The following is a 22,261-nucleotide window of genomic DNA, read 5'->3' on the forward strand; positions in this document are numbered from 1 at the left end:
GGCGTAAAACTAAATTCACTCACTCTTCGGATATGGTGGTAAATCAAAGGAACCATCCATCCAAGGTAGCTGGGTCTGCTTCTAAACTTTCATGAGCGTTTCTTATTAAGAGTTAGAGCCTTGCGTATACCTTTTTCATACCCAGGTCATCCCTCAGGCTGTTCTCAGCTCACCAATGAAATCAATATCCCCTATAACCGGCTATGTCACTTGTAGTGAGTCGGTCGTCGATATAGCCTTCTTGATCAACATTTTCCTCGGTGATGGCAGCTAAAGGTCTTACTGATCTTCTCCTATTAAACTGTATGAATGCCAGCCTGCACGAATGCCCCGTGTAGGCATAACCAGTTGTTTGTAATTGCGTCCGTTTAGTTGGAGGTACTTGGAGCAAGCGCGGCAACCAATCTTGTCCATTTACAGAGAATTCCTAGTCACGTTGACGTCTGCAAATATATGCTGTTTCGTTGTGTATTTTCTTTAAAATAAAGCACTTAAGTACGGAAAATGTTGTAATTATTACATACAAACTGTGTTATGGGTGTACTATACATTCTTCAAAGATAATGAAATGCTCTAACCTGTAAGCAGGTGGGTAAATTAAAATATTTGTTGTCGTAAATGTTATCAGTTAGTTTTCACCTGAGTATCGATCACAGTCGCCAAAGGTTTTCCTTCCCATTTGTTTGATGGTTTTATCACCTTTCAGCTACCCAGCGGAAGTAAACTGAAGTACACGTCTACCAATCACCGGCATCCCCGAGTCTACCTCTGGTGCTTAGATTCCATGGATGTGTGATTCGTACCCCCAATCGTTGTATCCTTATCCGCCTAGAGGACTGTAAATCCAGTTTTTAAAAAACGTTACAAGCAAACCTGTAACGAATAGCCTCCGAACCAGAAAATCGCTATGTACACACAAAAAAATGAAGCGTCAAACAGAACAGGCAGCAACACAGTTACGGTAATGCCTATGTGTTGCCACAGCTCGTGTATCCATCCAATACTCGTACAGTGCATATCACTTGAGGTCAGTTCTGTCTTTATGAGCTGGCGCTGACGACACACATGGTTCTGAGATTTCGTGAGGGAACCGTAACCAAAGGATGGCAGATTCGATGGACGAATAATCCTTCCTTTCAGAATCAAATTCATCGAAATTCAAATTCAAAACGTGCACAAACGTGGAGAAATGTGATTTATTCAAGCTGTTTATATACATATTGTGGGAAAATGACTGCTCAAGGGTAGGCAGGGGATAAACTAGAAGATGCACGGTACAGCGTTAGATACTGATAGTGTGGACTGTAGGCTATAGAAACACTTCGAGTCATAGGACACCTCGTACTTGCAGAAGGCGTTAGATACTGATAGTGTGGACTGTAGGCTATAGAAACACTTCGAGTCATAGGACACCTCGTACTTGCAGAAGGCGTTAGATACCAAGGGGGTTGACTGCAGGTTATAAATACACTTCGAGTCATAGGACACCTCGTACTTGCAGAAGGCGTTAGATACCAAGAGGGTTGACTGCAGGTTATAAATACACTTCGAGTCATAGGACACCTCGTACTTGCAGAAGGCGTTAGATACCAAGGGGGTTGATTGCAGGGTATAAATACACTTCGAGTCATAGGACACCTCGTACTTGCAGAAGGCGTTAGATACCAAGGGGGTTGACTGCAGGTTATAAATACACTTCGAGTCATAGGACACCTCGTACTTGCAGAAGGCTTTAGATACCAAGGGGGTTGACTGCAGGTTATAAATACACTTCGAGTCATAGGACACCTCGTACTTGTAGAAGGCGTTAGATACCAAGGGGGTTGACTGCAGGGTATAAATACACTTCGAGTCATAGGACACCTCGTACTTGCAGAAGGCGTTAGATACCAAGGGGGTTGACTGCAGGTTATAAATACACTTTGAGTCATAGGACACCTCGTACTTGCAGAAGGCGTTAGATACCAAGGGGGTTGACTGCAGGTTATAAATACACTTCGAGTCATAGGACACCTCGTACTTGCAGAAGGCTTTAGATACCAAGGGGGTTGACTGCAGGTTATAAATACACTTCGAGTCATAGGACACCTCGTACTTGTAGAAGGCGTTAGATACCAAGGGGGTTGACTGCAGGGTATAAATACACTTCGAGTCATAGGACACCTCGTACTTGCAGAAGGCGTTAGATACCAAGGGGGTTGACTGCAGGTTATAAATACACTTTGAGTCATAGGACACCTCGTACTTGCAGAAGGCGTTAGATACCAAGGGGGTTGACTGCAGGTTATAAATACACTTTGAGTCATAGGACACCTCGTACTTGCAGAAGGCGTTAGATACCAAGGGGGTTGACTGCAGGTTATAAATACACTTTGAGTCATAGGACACCTCGTACTTGCAGAAGGCGTTAGATACCAAAGGGGTTGACTGCAGGGTATAAATACACTTCAAGTTATAGGATAGGACACCTCGTACCTACGCATGGTGACAAATACCAAACAATAGGCCGAGAAATCAAGAATTACAGGTAGAGAGGTACATTTCATTGGGGAGCTAACCAAAGCAATGGAGCAACTAAATCAACTACATTGAGAGATTAAAAGTAACAAGTTTGTAAGACATACAAAAGTGGATAGAAAATCACCGGGTATGGACAATCAGTATAGTGTTACGTAACTAGTCACATGAAGGTTGCAGCTTTCCGATGCGTAAGGTACCATTTGATGACAACCAACTGCATACACTGATACTGCTATCATTTATGCAAAACAGAGTTAGTTTCATACGTCCGAACAAGAGTTTAACCCGTGTCAGACGGAGTTTGTAAAGTAAGCTCAAGAATTAGGCAAACTCAACTGAGCGATTTAACAGCAGACACCCATCCAGCCATTTGCTCTGCAGCAATTCACACGAGCTGACGTTGAATCTGTACAGCAGACGACACGACCCTGTGAAGAGCTAATCTGAGGTTGAGGTTGTGAAGCTCCGCAACAAGAAGGGGTCGAACTTACGTAGGTAGCGGATGAGCAGCACGCGGCGCGGGCAGGCTGGCCCCTGAGCAACAGGTTGTAACCTGGACCTGGGGCTGGGGCTGGGCTGCAGAAGAACAACAAGCTGGTCTCTGTGCCTCGGGGACTCGAAGGGGTTGGGCGGATGAACCACAGCTACTGCAAACCCTTCGTGCGATGAGAGCAAGGCGGTCGGCTTCATGCTGAGCGGCCATAGCAGCTTGCTGTTGGACTTGGAGTTCGGCAGCTTGTTCGGCCTTCAAACAGAATCAATATAGGTCAAAATAGCCAGTCTGTTATATATTCCTAGTTCTAATTATGTGCTTCGATGATAGTTTTTAAAGTATTATACAACTGTAAACTTGATCAAGTCACAATTCGGTTGAATACTGCCAACGTGACTTAAACTAAACTCACTCACTCACTCAAATCGCGGACGCACGCACAGTACTTCATAAATTGGAAAATTAAAAGTTGGTTCAACTAATAACTTGAAAACTATCGGCTGAAAAACAGCTTCTTTGTCTAGAGGAGAAGCGCAGTGCAATTTAGATTATGATATTTTTTTTAAGAATTACAGGAATTTAAACGTTTGAATTTAGAAAGAATTGTTCAACCAATAACTTGAAAAGTATTGGTCAAATAGTTTTCATTTGGAAAACATCTTTGTATCAAGAAGAGGTGCAGCGCAACGTTCATAAACGTTGTTTTAAGTTTTGTTCAAGCAATAACTTGAACACATTTGAATGGATTGTTTTCAAATTTGGGGATCACAAAGTGCAGTGAACAGTTATATTTTTTTTTATGTTTTATTTTGTCGAGTATTATCATAATTAGATCTTTTGAAATCGGGGGAAGACATCTTCACCACTTTTTTTCAACCAATAACTTTACAATCATTCAATGCTTTCAGATTTGGGTAATGACTTCTTTGTTTATAGGAAAGGTGCAGTGCTAAGTTTGATAGAGATCTTGTATTTTTGTCAAGAATAATCATTAATTGTTGTACAGCTGACGTTGGGAGTTAGGGTCAGGGGCCTGTTGATATTTGTTTCTATATATCTACCTGAAGCCTTGCAAGGTTGTCCCGCTCCGCCTGGGCTCTGGCCTCTGCACCTCGAGCTGCCTCCTGTTGGAGCTGAAGCTCAGCAAGACGAGCTGCCTCAGTTTCTGCGGCAACCTGAGCCAAGCGAAGAGCTTCGTGCTGAGCAGCAAGCTCTGCCTCTCTCTGAACTCTGAGAGCAGCCAATCGAGCCTCTGTCGCCCTCATTTCTCGTTCTCGGGCAACTTCAAGAGCGGCAAGACGAGCAGCTTCCCGAGCTTCAGCCTGACGCGCCGCAACCTCCCTCAGAACGGCAATTCTTTCGGCCTCACGTTGTTCAGCCACCCTTTGGGCCCGAATAGCGGCGAGTCGAGCAGCGTCCATGGCAGCTTGCCGAGCCTCAGCTTCTCGCACTGCAGCCTCTCTCAGAGCAGCGATCCTTAGGGCCTCGCGGTGTTCAGCCTCTCTTCGTATCTGAAGAGCGGCCGCTTGCTCAGCCCTCACACGAGCAATACGCTGAGCCTCCATCTGAACAAGGATTTGCTCAGAGGAGGGTATGACTGCACAGCAAGGGGGCCTGGGTGCACCCATGCAGCACAACATACGAACACTTTGGACCTGCTGGCAGCAGGCTTGGGTTTCAGATTGAAAATACTGCTCGTTACGACGACGTCGAATTTGGGGTCTCGGACGAGGAGGTTCTTGGACAGAACACGTCGCTGGACTCTGGAGGCGTTTGCAACAAGAGGAGCACACGCGCTCAGGATGGGTTTGACATTGTTTGTCAGATCTGTAGAAATGCGAACACACAAAACAAAATATGTACGTAAATCTCTAAATATACAACGACAATATTACATAAACAGTCCAGATTACGGATCTTGACATGTAACGAGCTTAAAAATTTATGCGATGACAATGCTTTTTTCAGGTTTGGTTGATTGCATGTTATGTTTAGTATTGTTTACCCAAGTAAAATGATGAACAGGAAAGAGCGATGAGATATTAGAAGTTAAAATTCCCTTTCTAGCATTATAGATGGCACGTAGGTGTTGACATTCAACAAATATGAAATGCATGAAATGCAAATCAAAGACTTGTGATTTACAACCGACAATATAGACCATCGTGATCCAGCAAGGCACTCAGCTAATGCCCCTACCCTGAGTTGTTGGCCTTCCTGACACACACTCCGTTGGACATCTCCAGACACAACTGGTTGGAACACCTGTTCTCTGTCGGTCTGAAATTTGAAACATTGTGACATGAAGGGGACCGCCATGAAAGTGAACATATGACATATGTGACACATAAAATAAGCATCATCCTAGATGTGTGCGGCGACTACATCCAACATTACTGGGTTTAAGACACATAAGGTAAAAACACAATAACAAATATATCTGACATTTTTACGCAAGTTCTGTATATCAGTCCTTCCGTACACAAAGGGCTGAACACATAAAGACTCATTCTGACATTCTGACATCGAGATAGTGTTCTCTAAAACATTTCGTCTACCTTTCAATTCCTTACATTATGAGTTGTTCACTGGTCACGAGGCCCCGAGGGACCAGTGAACAAAGTATTTATCTTACCGAACACCTTAATGTTAATTTTGAATTGTTTGAAGCACGGGTACAAATCTTGTAGCCATCGCTAGATTTTGCTGACAAGAAAAACAGATTTAGTGTTATCTCCCTTCCATCGATTTGCATTCGCAAAACATCGGTAATTTCCGTACATCATACGTGATTCAATGTTATTCGAGATAAAGAATTACTACCATGAAGTACCAAATGAGTTGCCATTGACAACGGGGTACATTGAAATGTTACTCGCTTGTAAGAGGGGTACATTGAAAATAATAGAAGAGCGCTCGGCCAATCAGAAAGCGACATTTATGTGTGAGGTAAGATAAAAAGTAATAAATACCATGATATATCTTCAATAGTTAACACTTGGTCCAACCGTACACGAAGGACTGAACTCATTCTGACACCCAATCGAGATAGTGTTCTATAAAACATTTCGTGTACCTTTCATTCCTTAAATAAAGTAAAAAATGCAATGATATATCTTCAATTAGTTAACTCTTAGTCCAGACGTGATAGCCTAACAAACAGGACGTACATTTATGATTGGGGCATATATGAAAGCTTATTCATAATGGCATGACTGGAACGTACCTATTGGTCCACCTGCAGCAGTAGCACAGCGAGGATGAGGAACAGGGTCCAGAATGTGTGTCCACACCTGTGGGGGCTTGAGTTGGGGCCTGTGTTACAGATACAACCGCGGCGTCAGTTTGGATAGGGATGGGGGGCAGACTGGACACAGGTAAGGAAGGCAGATATTGTTTATTGGTATTCGAAGGTTGGGTTTCTGCACGGAAAGGGCGAAGGACTGGTTGTTTTAATCCTGGGCGAAGGTGGGTGGGGAGGTTATCCTGTAAAGGTGGAAAGGTGGGGTGTCGGCTACCTACTGGCGAATAGGGGTAGTTGGAAGGTGAGTACGGTGGCAAATGAGGGAAGATTGGGCGCTTAAAGTAAGTTCGGAAAGGAGGACGAGTGGTGCGGTTTGGATTGTACTGAAAAGGAGGAAGTGTTCCAGAAGGAAAAGGAGGAAGGGTGGGTTGTTTTCTGCTTACTCGGGGACGGCGGGTTGGGGCTGCTACGTCAGTTCGGAAAGGAGGACGAGTGGTGCGGTTTGGATTGTACTGAAAAGGAGGAAGTGTTCCAGAAGGAAAAGGAGGAAGGGTGGGTTGTTTTCTGCTTACTCGGGGACGGCGGGTTGGGGCTGCTACGTCAGTTCGGAAAGGAGGACGAGTGGTGCGGTTTGGATTGTACTGAAAAGGAGGAAGTGTTCCAGAAGGAAAAGGAGGAAGGGTGGGTTGTTTTCTGCTTACTCGGGGACGGCGGGTTGGGGCTGCTACGTCAGTTCGGAAAGGAGAGCGAGTTGAGAGGTTTGGATTGTACTGAAAAGGAGGAAGTGTTCCAGAAGGAAAAGGAGGAAGGGTGGGTTGTTTTCTGCTTACTCGGGGACGGCGGGTTGGGGCTGCTACGTCAGTTCGGAAAGGAGAGCGAGTTGAGAGGTTTGGATTGTACTGAAAAGGAGGAAGTGTTCCAGAAGGAAAAGGAGGAAGGGTGGGTTGTTTTCTGCTTACTCGGGGACGGCGGGTTGGGGCTGCCACGTCAGTTCGGAAAGGAGGACGAGTGGTGCGGTTTGGATTGTACTGAAAAGGAGGAAGTGTTCCAGAAGGAAAAGGAGGAAGGGTGGGTTGTTTTCTGCTTACTCGGGGACGGCGGGTTTGGGCTGCTACGTCAGTTCGGAAAGGAGGGCGAGTTGAGAGGTTTGGATTGTACTGAAAAGGAGGAAGTGTTCCAGAAGGAAAAGGAGGAAGGGTGGGTTGTTTTCTGCTTACTCGGGGACGGCGGGTTGGGGCTGCTACGTCAGTTCGGAAAAAGGAGGACGAGTTGAGAGGTTTGGATTGTACTGAAAAGGAGGAAGTGTTCCAGAAGGAAAAGGAGGAAGGGTGGGTTGTTTTTCTGCTTACTCGGGGACGGCGGGTTGGGGCTGCTACGTCAGTTCGGAAAGGAGGGCGAGTTGAGAGGTTTGGATTGTACTGAAAAGGAGGAAGTGTTCCAGAAGGAAAAGGAGGAAGGGTGGGTTGTTTTCTGCTTACTCGGGGACGGCGGGTTGGGGCTGCTACGTCAGTTCGGAAAGGAGGACGAGTTGAGAGGTTTGGATTGTACTGAAAAGGAGGAAGTGTTCCAGAAGGAAAAGGAGGAAGGGTGGGTTGTTTTCTGCTTACTCGGGGACGGCGGGTTGGGGCTGCTACGTCAGTTCGGAAAGGAGGGCGAGTTGAGAGGTTTGGATTGTACTGAAAAGGAGGAAGTGTTCCAGAAGGAAAAGGAGGAAGGGTGGGTTGTTTTCTGCTTACTCGGGGACGGCGGGTTGGGGCTGCTACGTCAGTTCGGAAAGGAGGACGAGTGGTGCGGTTTGGATTGTACTGAAAAGGAGGACGAGTGGTGCGGTTTGGATTGTACTGAAAAGGAGGAAGTGTTCCAGAAGGAAAAGGAGGAAGGGTGGGTTGTTTTCTGCTTACTCGGGGACGGCGGGTTGGGGCTGCTACGTCAGTTCGGAAAGGAGGGCGAGTTGAGAGGTTTGGATTGTACTGAAAAGGAGGAAGTGTTCCAGAAGGAAAAGGAGGAAGGGTGGGTTGTTTTCTGCTTACTCGGGGACGGCGGGTTGGGGCTGCTACTTCAGTTCGGAAAGGAGGGCGAGTTGAGAGGTTTGGATTGTACTGAAAAGGAGGAAGTGTTCCAGAAGGAAAAGGAGGAAGTGGGCGTTGGTTCATCTCCATTGCCACGGGAAATGGAGTCGTGTTGTCGGCCGCATATGAACGGTCTGCTTGCGACTGGGTTCGCCTCCTCGGTGAAGGACGACGGGAAGGAACAGGCACATCCATCCGGAAGGGAGGTCTGGTTGGACGGTTTTTGTCATATCGGAAAGGAGGGAGTGTTCTTGAAGGAAGGGGTGAGCGTTTAGGAGCAGCCTCCTCAGGCTGAAAGAAGGAATCACAGTCACGGTGGTAGAAAATGCTCAGACATCAAACGCGTTAATAAGACAGGAGAGTGTTATTGGGATCATGGGTCGATCTTGCATGCAAGTGAAGGTCAAAGCAGAACAACATGCAAGATATATTTTATTCACAGATGCCAAAACAAACCTTAATATGACTGTCCCATAAGTACAAAGTTATGGTGGACAAATATAATTGTGTTGATGATAGAAATGACTGTACAGGTCTATTGTATCTGTTGATGTCAAACTGATGAATCTTACTGAAATGGGCGATCTTATTAAAGGAAACGGGTGACAACTCTCATTTTGCATTGTTGTAAGGGACGGTCCAAGTCGTCGTCTCGAGAGTGCGTTGGTTGCCATAAATCTCTTTTCACGACTACAATCCATTTATTTCGAACAGATTTCTCGAATGGGAAAATAAATCCCCCTCTGTCTGAACACATCGGAACACAACAACATGATCCAGGCATAGTGAATATCGGTGATAAATCTGTGGTGACGATTGACAGTTGCTATGTATTTCCAATGTAAACCGGAAGTGGCGGGGCGGACCGTCCGGCACAGTGCCACCTAGCGGATTAGTTTGGGGAGGTATCTCCATAAAGATCGCCCATTATATCACCCTCCGTTGTTTTTTGTTGTTGTTTTTTTTTAAATATTTTATTCAGTGTTGAAATGGATTGGGCACAAGTTATGTAACTTATTCCCGCCCGCTTCCATGCTTTCATTCACCCGCTACGCCAGAAGTGGTGTTTTTATGTTGAGTAAAGGTTACGAAAAATCTGACAATAACGACGGCAGATAAGAAAAATGATCTCTAACAGTTTAATAGTAAAATTAGGCAATATCATGTTTCTTTTTAATTTCTGCTTATTCTTGTTCCGTCACTCCGTGAACCGGAAGCCGGCAGGCGTAATGGAGGCGAAGAACGATTTGACATGCCCCGAGGCTTAAAATGTTGAATTAAATATATTGTAAGAGAGTAATTATTAAATATGAGGTTGGAAATCTGAGAGCACAACCCTGTGAGGAAATGGGTGTCTACCTTTCATGGTGGCGGTATTTTATTTTTATATCAAACATATTTTTCATATTTTATTTGGCCAAACCAATGCATTGGTAGCTAAAACGGTATGTTCGATTCTGCCAAAGGCCATGCAAGAGTTCTGGCACGATTTTCGTATGATGTGTACAAGGTGAAACTAACCCATTTGTATGTTTAAAATGCAGGTATCATGGGCGGATCCAGGAATTTAGAAAGTGGGGTTCAGGGAGTTCGAACCCCCTGAACCCTCCCTTGGCTCCGCCAACGCAAAAAAATATCTTCAATGTGGTCTTAAGTAGTTTTCAAAAGGGGGGCTTAGAACCCCCTGAAACACACACACACAGAGACACCCCTTGGATACGCCCATGGGTATGAATCTATGTTTGACGTAAAATGCATAAAGTACTTTTTATAGTTTAAACAGTTTCAGCAGGGAGAATAGAAGACGTGCTGTAGATTATCCCTGGTTTCAGGAAGGAAACGTGTCCTCAGATCCACAGATGTTAATATCGTCATTACAATCACTGCTAATGCATTCTTAATACCTCACAATAACTAACAACTCTAACAATGGCTGTGGTATTCTCGGTATTAGTCATGGTTACGGGTTGTAATGCAAGTGGGTGAGTTCGGTTTTGCGCCGCACTCAGCAATATTCCAGCTATATGGCGGCGGTCTGTAAATAATCGAGTCGGGACCAGAGAATTCAGTGATCAGCAGGATGAGCATCGATCTACGCAAATGGGATACGATGGCATGTGTCAACCAAGTCAGCGAGCCAGACCTCCCGATCCCGTTAGTCGCCTCTTACGACAGGCATGGGTTATTGAAGATCAAATCACGGGTGGTTGTAATACAAGTATCAGTAATACAAATAATGTTACTTTAAATGATAGTTAGTGACACCCGATTAATATTGAATTTCACTGTTAACAAAAAGAATGCTAACCGATGAATTCAACAATTTCGTTAAAACATTGGTATCAATTATTTGTGAAATTCCGAAAGTTATTAATGCATCAGTCTTATAATCATCAACCTGTGCCATTCTGTAATGCAACTAACAATGGGACAATGTGTCAACTTGCCTTCTCCAACTGGACTTACCGTTTCCTGGGTGGAGGATACCAATGTTAAACCTGCAACACAAGGGTATACACACCGTCAGCAATCTATAATCACAGACCGCCGGGCGGACAACACGTAGTCACAATACCTGCAGTACTATTCCTTGCCGTCTATATACGTCAGCAATCTATAATCACAGACCGCCGGGCGGACAACACGTAGTCACAATACCTGCAGTACTATTCCGTGCCGTCTATAAACGTCAGCATGGGAAGACAACTGTTGGAAATGACGGTAGTAGCTGACTAAACTTTTCGGGGTATCATTTATATTTGCCTCCATGTGGTTGGTTTTTTTTCTATCAATATCAGTTTATAGGTACTGTATAGTATTGTGTGTTACAGGATCTAGACATAATGTTAGAACGTCTAGACATAATGTTAGAACGTCTAGAAATAATATCAGAACATCCGGAAACGCCTAAAAAAATGTTCGAACGTCTAGAAATACTGTTAGAACGTCTAAAATTAATATTTAAAACATCCAGATATAATGTTAGAACATATTGAGTTAAATCCGGAAATATTGTTCGAACGTCTAGAAATAATGTTAGAACAACCAGAATCGATATTAGAACATCCGGAAATATTGTTCGAACATCTAGAAATAATGTTAGAACAACCCGAATCGATATTAGAACATCTGGAAATATTGTGAGAACGTTCGGAAATGACGTTAGAACTTCTAGAATAATGTTAGAACTTCTACAAATAATGTTAGACAGACAAAATGTTAGAACATCCAGAAATATCAGCAGTTACTGTTCAGCCTTGTTAGTATTTTGTATCAATTTTGAAACGTTCTTCAATATATGGCAAAATAATTGTTACAGATATATAACCAGTTTACGCTAGTTTTCCTTTTACAAGTAGACTAGTGAATATTGCGGTACGTCGAAGCCAGCAAAGGTGAAACTATGAAGGCGCGAGTCAAATAATCGAGCCTTAGCATGACTCCCTTCTGGACGGAAGGTGTGTGCGTGTGTGTGTGTAAAAGATGTTGCGGCCATTGTTGGTAAATAAATCGGATGTGTGGGAATCCAAAACAATCTTGTATTTGATGGTCCACATGAACAAATCTTGGGGCGAGTCATTGCTGCTTGTTTTTGAGCTGTTGCTAAAAATATGTTACAGAAACTATTTTCGTCGATACCAATGGCTCTATTTGTGATATATGTTTATATGCAACGCAGATAGCTGGTAAATCCAGCCAGCGTGCAGGTAAATGAATGATGCATGGCGTTCATGGTTCTGAGACTTCATCATCTTATCTTGAGCGTCAGCTGAAGAAAACCGTATACTCCAGTTTCTGTTTGTCTAGTACCACACATTTGATAATGGATGAAAACCGTGTAATATAACGTTGTTGCTATGTTCAGCTCTAGTGAAAAATATGATATATGTATATAATTTTCACATTCTGGACAAACAATTTAATTCAAATGTTAAAGGGACAGCGAGGAAGACAAAACTGGCCAAAGATTATAGTCTGTTTGCAGTGAAAACGTACCGGTGAATTTCACTTAAAACAAAAATGTAAATCGAATACAGTGAAATTAAGATTGCGAATCCTCATAATTTTACCTTGCCAATTTAAAAATTAAATCTTAGATTTTATTCAACTTAGGAAAAAAGTTGTTTAACAAACGATCATTGTTTCAAATCGCTTATATTGGTTTGTATTACAAGGGGGTAAGCGCAGTAGATGGAACAGTGAAACAAATGCACGTGCGGTACGTGATGAGCGTTAACTTAGACCAACCCTCCTTGTTCTCGGTGTTTCATTTAATGTGCATACCCCCTTGTAATACACACCAATAATAGCGATTTGAAACTATGATCGTTTGTTAAACAACTTTTATCCTAAGTTGAATAAAAATCTGAGATTTAAATTTTGAAATGGCAAGGTAAAATTATGAGGATTCGCAATCTTAATTTCTCTTTATTTTATTTACATTTTTGTTTAAAGTGAAATTCATCGGTACGTTTTCACCGCAAACAGACTATAAGACAAATTAATATCAAATATGGCTCTCGTGATGGCCATTTGTGAAATCGGATTGGAACCTCTTGAACAAGATCAAATGGCATCAGTGTGCTACATGCATGTGATGTTTCAGCTTCCTTGGTTCAAGGGGCGGTGGGGTAGCCTAATGGTTAAAGCGTTGGCTCGTCACGCCGAAGACCCGGGTTCGAATCCCCACATGGGCACAATGTGTGAAGCTCATTTCTGGTGTCCCCCGCCGTGATGTTGCTGGAATATTGCTAAAAGCGGCGTAAAACCAAACTCAGTCAGTCAGTCAGTCCTTGGTTCAACAGTTCGTGTGGTAATGGTTTCAATTCGAGGAAATACCTTTTGAGAGAATTTAATTTTTTGATGAAAGCGGAAAGATAAAACAAGCATGGCTGTGTTAAGTCAACCATTTGTCGGTACTGAAAATTGCATGAACATGTTGAAAAGTATCAAAATATCTGTAATGACGTCATACTGGCTAGGTATGTCCCCTTTTCATAATGAATAAGGTTCAATGACCAGCGAGGAATGCCCATGTTGAGGTGACCGCGTAATAGCAACGTCAGTCTCGCGTTAAGCCATCCACATATCCCGGTCAAGTCCACACCGACACGAGATAGCACGTGACACCTCAAATGTGCCGCATGTGCTGAAAGCAAGCTGCTGCAACAGAATCTCTCAAAGATAAGGGGAGGTCTCAAAAGTTTTATAAATTTTTCCTCTCCTTTCAGTGCCTACACAAATATGCATTTTCTCTTCTAGAATGCCCTTCCACAAATCATCGCAAATTTCAGTATCACATAGGTAGAGATAGACTAACGCTTAGTCTCTGAATATATATAATTTTGATAGTAACAAACAAGCCCATTTATATTGAAAAGGAGCCCTAGGGAGACCAGAGATTCAGAACCTGAGGAAATCTAGACTTGCTTTATTTAGGGCTTTAGCATTGCAGAGAGGGCTTGGCAGTAGGGAAATTAATGTGGTTCAGGGACTGTAAGACAGACTAAGGTAGAGAGTACGGGTCATCTAAAGCAGCGCACTTCGTTGTGAAGTGAGTGAGTGCGCGAGTTTAGTTTTACGCAACGCCCAGCAATATTCCAGCTTTATGGCGGTGGTCTGTAAATAATCGAGCCTGAACCAGACAATCCAGTGATCAACAGCATGAGCATCAATCTACGTAATTAGGATACGATGACATGGGTCAATCAGGTCAGCGAGCCTGATCAACCGATCCCGTTACTCGCCTCTGAAGTCTCGGCTTACTGAAGATCAGTTCTAACCCGGATCTTCACGGGTTCATTGTGAAGAAATCGCGTCCATGTGGGAACACCAGACACCCATGATCATGGTTTCGCCCTATGTTTTTATGTTCTGGGTTTGATCACATCGTATCCGTGCTCGTTCTCTTATGCTCGTACGTTGTATGAGAGTGGTATACGTCAAAGACCTGCATTACTTCGGGTCTTCCTCCCACATCAAGCTGACACGCAGTGATATAACTGGAATACTGTTCAGAGCGGCGTTAACCCCAACTCACTCACCCACTGGTAGGACCCTAGTAGAGAACCCGGGTCAATTTAGGTCCCAAGTACCCTGTGTTAGGGCATCAGTTTTTTAGTTTTTGTGTTTATCACCCGACCGACCCTTCTAATTTTATTGCCGACCACTTACATATCGTTGAACTCCACGCCGCATGCTCTAAGCGCATACAACATTATTACCCCGAATAACCCAAGATGCCCAAGGTTAAAAGTCATATGATTTATCCCACTGGGTACCCATTTTCTGCTGGGTGAACAGGGGCAATTTTGAACAAACTCACTTGCCTTAGTTGAGACCACATGTGTGCTTCGTTGTGGGGCAGGACAGAAGATACTGTGCCTGGTGTTATTGAAAGACTGATAAAACAACCTAGGTTTGTTTTCGTTGTGAAATTAGGCGCCAGAATAAACAAACAACTCTGCAATCTACATTTGTATCATTTTACACTGATGCATAAATGGAATATTTTCTATCTTGCTAATTAAATTAATTGGATTACCATTACAAATGTCGATCAACCAGTTTCATGGTAAACAACTATTAAGAAATGCGTGTTCATATCATTCATAACAACACAATGTAGCAGGTTTACCAAGAACAGATAATACAATCATGTTATCCACGTGACAGGTATCCAGGACATATGGTTACACTTATTTCTTCGACGTTGCCAATTTCATCCCTGACGTCGTCAAGATAACTCAAGGACGTATGATGGCGTAACCCTAGACTGATGTATAACCACAGAGAAAGGTGAGTGACCGATTAGATAAACTGGAAAAGTATGTTTGTTCACTTTTATTTTCAAATGCGTTCAAACTGATATAATGGAGATGAGTGCAATGAAGTGAATTTCAAGGTGCATAACATAAACATTGAGTAGTGCATTCTGAACCATCGCATATCATACATTTATGTTCACATTACGTTAAAATCAATAATCGAAGCAACAAGAAAATAATCAAAATTTCTAGTTTTTTAAAGAAACTTGAAACAACGAGAAAATAATCTAATCAACAAGAAAACATTCGAAGTTTCGAGAAAATAGTTGAAATAACGAGAAAAGATTCGGATAAACTAAAATAGAAGATTCGAGCAAATACTCATTGGCACGTGCAGAATATCCAGATAGGCTATTTATATATGTGTTTGAAAAGAAATAACTTACACTTTAAAGGCTGTATTCCTATTGTTAATTGCCAAAAACACATATAGAATTTGCTGAAAGAGTAAGTATTACGAACCGATGAGCATTTCTACAAATTCAGCTTTCACACATGCTTGATTTGCAGAGTTCATTTGGTTAGTTTGTTTTTCACTGATGTGTAGCGACATTTTGGTTTATCTAAAACTTGGGAGTGTGTAACATAGAGAGAGAGTTATTTCACCTGCTCGTTTTAACCCATTGTCAGTCACATTTTGCGACTTATACATGTTCCTCAATGAAACTAAGACATCTATACCTACTTTTGCTGCATTTACCATGTCCGTTTTGTGTGTGAATACAGTTTTGTTTATTTATTTTTAACGCCGAACTTCATTTAACGCCTAATTTTTCATCTATATCGCGGCGGTCTGTAAATAATCGAGTCTGTACCAGACAGTCCAGTGATAGACATCATGAGCATCGATCTACGCATGTGGGATACGATGACATGTCTCAGCAGAATGAGCGAGCCTGACCACCCTATCCAGTTAGTCGCCACTTACGATAAGTATGGGTTGCTCAAGACCAATTTGTATTCAAACACAGCTTTTCCGCAGTATTTGCCAGACGGTATACTTCTCGTCTGTTGAATATGACATACATATGCCACCTGTCCAGTCAGACTCACCTGACAACAGACACGCGAACAGGAAGACCTTCATGTCCATGTTTCCTGCAGTACTTTCTTCAGCACCTTAGCTCGCTCCGGCAGCACCAGACAAAGAAATCACAACCAGACGACACTTCCCTTCGCGCCCACAATAAGATCCAACTTTTTCCCCAAACCGAACGGCGTTCACTCACTGTTCCTGGAATGTTTCGAACCACATTAACCAGTTGCGAACAGCCTACCAGAGTGGAGGAACTGTCACTGAAGTTTCGACAAAGTTCAATGACAAGCCTCGTTCTGATAAAAGCCATCTCGTATGGCGAGAGTCGAATTTCTTCGACCTCTAACCCTAAACGTTGCTTCGAAGATAACGCAGTGGCGTTACGTAGACGTACAAGAGACGGCTGTCTCGGTGTCCCCCCCTCCTCCCCATGTGCGGCAGTACCTCTGGGATAGTTGGGTCATGGAATCTGGGGATCTGTGTTCGGTTATTGGGTCAAAAGTGCATCAAGTGAGAGACGTTCGCGGTTCACCTCAACGCCCTCTCAACGTAAGCGTTTGATAAGCATGTGAATTAACGTCTGGGAGAATGGTTGTTCTGCACTGGACCAATAATACTCTGGGTGGCGTGTGTGCGTGTGTCTCCTGGAGGAGGCAAGCGGTGAAGACTTCAGACCGAAAAAATCTTTTACGCTGCACTCAGCAATATTCCAGCTATATGGCGGCGGTTTATAAATAATCCAGTCTGGACCAGACAATCCAGTGATCAACAGCATGAGCATCGATCTGCGCAATTGGGAACCGATGACATGTGTCAACCAAGTCAGGGAGCCTGACCACCCGATCCCGTTAGTCGCCTCTTACGACAAGCATGGGTTACTGAAGATCAATTCTAACCCCGGATTATCTAATCTGTTTTAGAAATAAAACACATTATAGTGAAATGTTCACTGAAAGCACGAATTCGCTTCTAGAAAAGTACGGTCAATATACAGTCTGGATATGTTTACAGATCAATACAAGAACGTTTACATAATCGTGACACTGAACTGCAACGTCGACGAATATATGAAATACTGGTAGAGAGAAGGGATATCTTAAAAAGTACTGACAATTGTTTATATTTGTGTCATGGATGGAATAAAAATGTTGATTATGAAGCGCATTCAGTGACATATTCTTCTGATAACACTGACGCCATATTGAATTTGCCATTTCCTGCCAATTGTCCTGCTCACATGAGTATATATAGCTGTATATGGCATCAGAGGTGTGGGTGTCTTAAAATACACAAACTGTGCTTCAATGTTTAATAAGGGTGCGGCTTTTCTGTAAATTTCCCCGTATATATCGACAGGACGAAATCCGCAATCAAAGTCAAAAGCAAAGGGCCGTATTTGACTTCATACTGCCATACAGACACTGAAACAAATATATCCAAGAAAGCCCATGCATGTCTAGAATGTGTGGCACGTCTAGAATACCATCAGTTTCTGAAAATGAAGAAAGTGTCTGGGCTCATTTTCATTATAGTTTATGGTTATAATTAATGAAGTCTTTTTGGTAAAATACCTTCATTTCAGTGCTTAGATGTTGGTCTATCACAAGAGGAGCATGAGGGATTCAGGGCACGCATAACCTTTGGTAACATTACTCCATCAAGTGGTGTCACATTTAGGAACTCGATCCACTGATATGTGGGGCAGGATCACCATACACCGAGAGTCAGCAACCATTGTAATCTGCACATGTTCTCATCAATGATTAGGTCACACATACATTGTGGGCGAATGGCTTGTGTTTCACTCAACATGTCAAGTAAAGAGTGTTCCAATATTAAGACACACGTAATGGGCTTCATGTTTTGTGTGAACACTGAACCTCAATCCTTCGTCGAGACCAATAAACGCTGAAAGAACACACCTGTTTTGATGAAGTGGTTAATACACCGTGTAAACTCAGCAACATCCTCGAAGACTGCACATGGCTCACTGAGGGCGGAGGTCATCCGCCACTTCCTAAACCTATCAGTCACGTTGGGGAATTCCGTGACATTGTTGCTTCTTTGTGGTGCCCATTGTTTTCAAAACTTATATTAGCTTTCTGAAAGGATATTCCCTACTTCTGATGTATTTGTATAGTAGAATGTAATTTGGGTTTCTTTTATATGTATGTAGGGCGGTGGGGTAGCGTAGTGGTCAAAGCGTTTATCTACTGACGGCGTGAATATATAATCTAATAACATCACCTATTTACGGATGACCAAAATTTGAGGTAATCGAACTTCTTTTCTTAGCTACAAATGAGAACCAAGATATACAAAAAGTACCAAATGTTTCGCCGCCTCGATCATACATGGGGCGGTCGGGAAGTCTAGTGGTTAAAGTGTCACGCCGAAGATCAGGGTTCGATACCCCACATGGGTATAAGTTGTGAAGCCCATTTCTGGTGTCCCCCGCCGTGATATTGCTGGAATATTGCTAAAACCGGCGTAAAATATACTCACTCACTCATTTTATATGTATATGGTTGTTCTTTAATATTTGGTTATGTATCAATATCGTGTGAGGGAATAAAACTTCACCTGGTTGAGAAATCTAGTAGATCTATTTGTACTGCTTGTGTCCATTTCAAATGAAATAAATGGAAGAACAAATCATCTCACCGTTCACTATAACAATAACTGTACGTATGTAGGTTATTTTAAAATAAAACAAGCATTGTCACTAAGGTGACATAATCCCCCGCCGCAAATTATCAAATCAAATTAAATAAGTAATGAAAGTGAAGGTCGTAATTTAAGATGAAGTTAAATGTAAACAAAAACACAACGAGTCAACCTCTCTTGATATCTTGCTCTGTAGTTGTTCAAACGCACAAATATTTTCAAGACTCACTTTGACCTTGACATGAATTTCTTAGTGTATGAAATATGCAAAAATAGTAATAAAGAAACTTTTGATTGATAAACATTCAAGGGAAGTCTTGAAAGTCCATGAAGAAAATCCAATGAACTGTTCTTGAGATATCGCGCTGACAATCTTTACATGCAGGTTAACATGCTGAAATCTTTAAAGTGTCGCTGTGACCTTGACAATTAAGGGAAGGTCAACAAAATAGACTGGGCCCTGCGTCTTCCCTCGATGAAGCTTGATGTCGAATATGAAGAAAATCCAGTGAACGGTTCTTGGGATATCTCGCTGACAAAGGTAAAACGTTAAAGTCCCCCTGTGACCTTGAAATGAAGGTCAAGGTCACCAAACCTGACTGGAACCTTTCTTTTACTGTGATGAACCTAGGTACCAAATATGAAAAGAATCCAGTCAACGGTTCTTAAGATATTCCAATTCGTACGTACGCACGGACGGACGGACGGACGGAAGGACGGAGCCTAATACTATAGTATGACGAGAAATTATTGAGAATTTTAGGAATATGTTTAATTGGATTTCTAGTATAAACAACCTTGACCAACTATCAATTGGTTTCATTCAAGAGAGAAAACTCCGTTAATCCTTTTTCATTAGTTTGTGAAGAGTTATCCCCCTTTGTTTACTTGCTAGCAGACGACATTTTCAGTGATCCTCAGTATGGATGATTTAGAGAAGAGGAAGTTGATTTTAGAGTATTATAATAAGGACATCAGATCAGCTAAAGTGATTTCAAGTAGAACAGGCATCCCTTTGTCCACTGTTTATCGTGTTTTGAAAAATATTGCAAATGTATATGGCACTGAGCACCAGGGAGGTGCAGGTAGGCCCAGAAAATTGACTGTCGGTGACAGGAGGCGGTTTGGTATTCTTGTTTCTAAAACCAAACGAAGGAGTTTAGAAAACTTAAGGCTGGATATGATTGATAGAGGAACTGTGGCAATTAGAACTGAGCTGCATGCAATGGGTTGGCAGAAAAGTCGAGGAATTCCATCACCGATCATGAAACCTGAACAAAAGGAGCGAAGGTTGAACTGGTGCTTACATCATAGAAATTTTAACTGGGACAATGTGATTTTCTCAGATGAAAGTTCTGTGTGGCTGTTTCCTAATACACTGAAATTCTGGACCAAACAAACTGAAAAACCTTTGTATCAGCGCCCAAAGTACAGTCCGAAATTTAACGTGTGGGGTGGCATATCTGTGTTAGGGGCAACGCCCCTCTGAGTATTTGAAGGGAATATGAACAGTGAGCGGTACACAGATGTTCTCGAGGGACATTTACTTCCATCTGCTCACTTGTTCTATGGAAATTTTTGATTTTCCAGCAGGACAACGACCCAAAACATCGTTCAAAGCATTCACAGGCCTGGTTTCGGACCCAAAATATGACATTATTAGATTGGCCAAGCTATAGCCCTGACCTAAATCCAATAGAAAATGTTTGGGGACTTATGAAGGAAAGTGTCAATAAGAAAAATCTGACAAATATTGCTGAAAAATGAAAGAAGAGGTGGTCCGATATTGGGACAGCATGGACCACGACTTTCTAACTTCTTTGATCAGTAGTATGCACCGCCGCATTGAAGCCTGCATTGCTGCCCATGGTGACTTGACAAAATACTAACTGTTCACCTGTCGTTGAATCTCGAGTTATGTTCTGCTAATATTCACATTTAATACGTAATAAAAAAATTTTTACAATCTTTAAATTCTCAATAATTTCTGGTTGTACTGTATATCCCCCGCTTCGCGCTAAACGCGCGGCGGGGGATAAGTAACAGACTGGCAATGGTCAAGAACTCAACGCCTCGTCATACTGCCAGGGAAATGATATACCGGATGAGTCAGCGCTATTGACTAACTTCCTATTTCCTGTAGAAATCTATGAATATCTATGGCGACAACCAAGACACACTTTCACCTAGCCTCACTGCATGCTTCAGGGACGTGGCGCTTTCACTCAATTGCCTTGTCATTTTTATCAAACTGAACGGAAACTGAAAGTGACATGGTAAAAGTGGATGGGTTATTTACATTCATGTGTTGCTTTCTTTATTTGTTGCCTGCATCTATTTGTGCACATTTCAACTTAATTGTTTTCTTATTAAAAACAACAACCAATAAACGAAGAGACCGCACCCTAGTTAACAAGACGTTGTTGATATTTGTTCACTAAAACGAGAATTACAAATAGGGGATAAGTTATTTTGAAGATTCAGATCTGAACACATGTGTACTCTACAACAGACCATCCCGACGCTGGCGTAAACGTGCTTCGGTGATATACAGTGTGCGAAATAGCCACTGGCCCGCTAGCCCGTGGCTAGTAAAAATCCAGTCGGGCCTGTAAATCCCCCCAGTCACTGGCCCGACTGGCTAAAGTACTGTCGGAAATGCTAGAAAAATGCTTTTTAGCCTTATAGTCTATTAATATCTTTATAAAGGTGATAAATGTACTATGTTGTCAATATATCAACTCGCCTATAGTGTACCTAATTTGTATTTCAATCGATTTAACATTCCATGCATTTAAAGGGCAGTTTACAGGAGAGAATTTGGTACCAAAACAGCAACTTCAGATTTTTTCAGAGTTCAACAACAGAAATCTGAATTAGTCTTTACATTTATGCTAATAATACAGGTGGTGTAAAAATATAAATTAACGTATTTCCTTAACAAATAAATGTTGAATGTTTGTGTTACGTTACTTAAATATCGTTTCTTTATTGAAGAAATATTAATATAAATGTTAACTCTTGATAAATAAGTTTCCCGTCGTGCATGCACATCTTTATCACAGCGTCCACTATGGCCAACGATTTGCAGTCGATTGTTGCAAAGGTTTATAAGCTTTTTCTGCTTGAAAAAGACAGAGGTAAACCTTTCATTTGTTTAGAAAGGGTTTATTACAGAACTTGTAGAGCTGTTGGTATGTCTTACCAACAAGTTTACAATATTGTAAACAAATCAGACAAGACAGGGACCGTCTCAAAAGCAAAACCGGGACGTAAAACCATCCTTGACAACTTTGACAAAGGAGTGCTTAGACGGGCGGTCTACAAACTTTATGAGAAGAAGAAGATATATATTCTAAAAAAAGCTACACCAGTGACTTCGTTAAATCTTTGGCCAATGTTCAC

General features: G+C 42.2%; 2 protein-coding genes across 2 annotated transcripts; both read right to left on the minus strand.

Annotated features, from left to right (window-relative positions):
* Positions 1–1,178: 1,178 nt before the first annotated feature.
* LOC124258920 lies at positions 1,179–2,759 on the minus strand. The gene is made up of 3 exons (XM_046692985.1): positions 2,736–2,759; positions 1,414–2,475; positions 1,179–1,338 (listed from the first exon to the last, which is right to left on the minus strand). Exons 1-3 carry the CDS (start codon positions 2,757–2,759, stop codon positions 1,261–1,263), a joined length of 1,164 nt encoding a protein of 387 aa, XP_046548941.1. The 3' UTR covers positions 1,179–1,260.
* Positions 2,475–16,502, minus strand: LOC124258872 (mediator of RNA polymerase II transcription subunit 15-like). Its single transcript, XM_046692965.1, has 6 exons — positions 16,207–16,502; positions 10,793–10,824; positions 6,240–6,328; positions 5,213–5,293; positions 4,075–4,840; positions 2,475–3,265 (listed from the first exon to the last, which is right to left on the minus strand). Exons 1-6 carry the CDS (start codon positions 16,244–16,246, stop codon positions 3,008–3,010), a joined length of 1,266 nt encoding a protein of 421 aa, XP_046548921.1. The 5' UTR covers positions 16,247–16,502; the 3' UTR covers positions 2,475–3,007.
* Between the last annotated feature and the right edge of the window lie 5,759 nt (positions 16,503–22,261).

This window comes from Haliotis rubra, unplaced genomic scaffold, assembly GCF_003918875.1.
Source record: "Haliotis rubra isolate DU_JTF1 unplaced genomic scaffold, ASM391887v1 Scf1178, whole genome shotgun sequence".
In the NCBI taxonomy this organism is placed as follows: domain Eukaryota; kingdom Metazoa; phylum Mollusca; class Gastropoda; order Lepetellida; family Haliotidae; genus Haliotis; species Haliotis rubra.

What these genes read in the sequence shown, in the direction of transcription:
- LOC124258872 (XM_046692965.1), bottom strand. Translation starts at nt 16,246, where the DNA reads ATGGACATGAAGGTCTTCCTGTTCGCGTGTCTGTTGTCAG. An exon ending in TGCTGCAGGTGGACCAATAG is followed by an intron (nt 5,294 to 6,239) that starts GTACGTTCCAGT and finishes TTCAAATTTCAG; the next exon opens with ACCGACAGAGAACAGGTGTT. An exon ending in AGGAAGGCCAACAACTCAGG is followed by an intron (nt 4,841 to 5,212) that starts GTAGGGGCATTA and finishes GCATTTCTACAG; the next exon opens with ATCTGACAAACAATGTCAAA.
- LOC124258920 (XM_046692985.1), bottom strand. Translation starts at nt 2,759, where the DNA reads ATGATAGCAGTATCAGTGTATGCA. An exon ending in TAGCAGTATCAGTGTATGCA is followed by an intron (nt 2,476 to 2,735) that starts GTTGGTTGTCAT and finishes CACCATGCGTAG; the next exon opens with GTACGAGGTGTCCTATCCTA. An exon ending in ACGCCTTCTGCAAGTACGAG is followed by an intron (nt 1,339 to 1,413) that starts GTGTCCTATGAC and finishes TGCAAGTACGAG; the next exon opens with GTGTCCTATGACTCGAAGTG.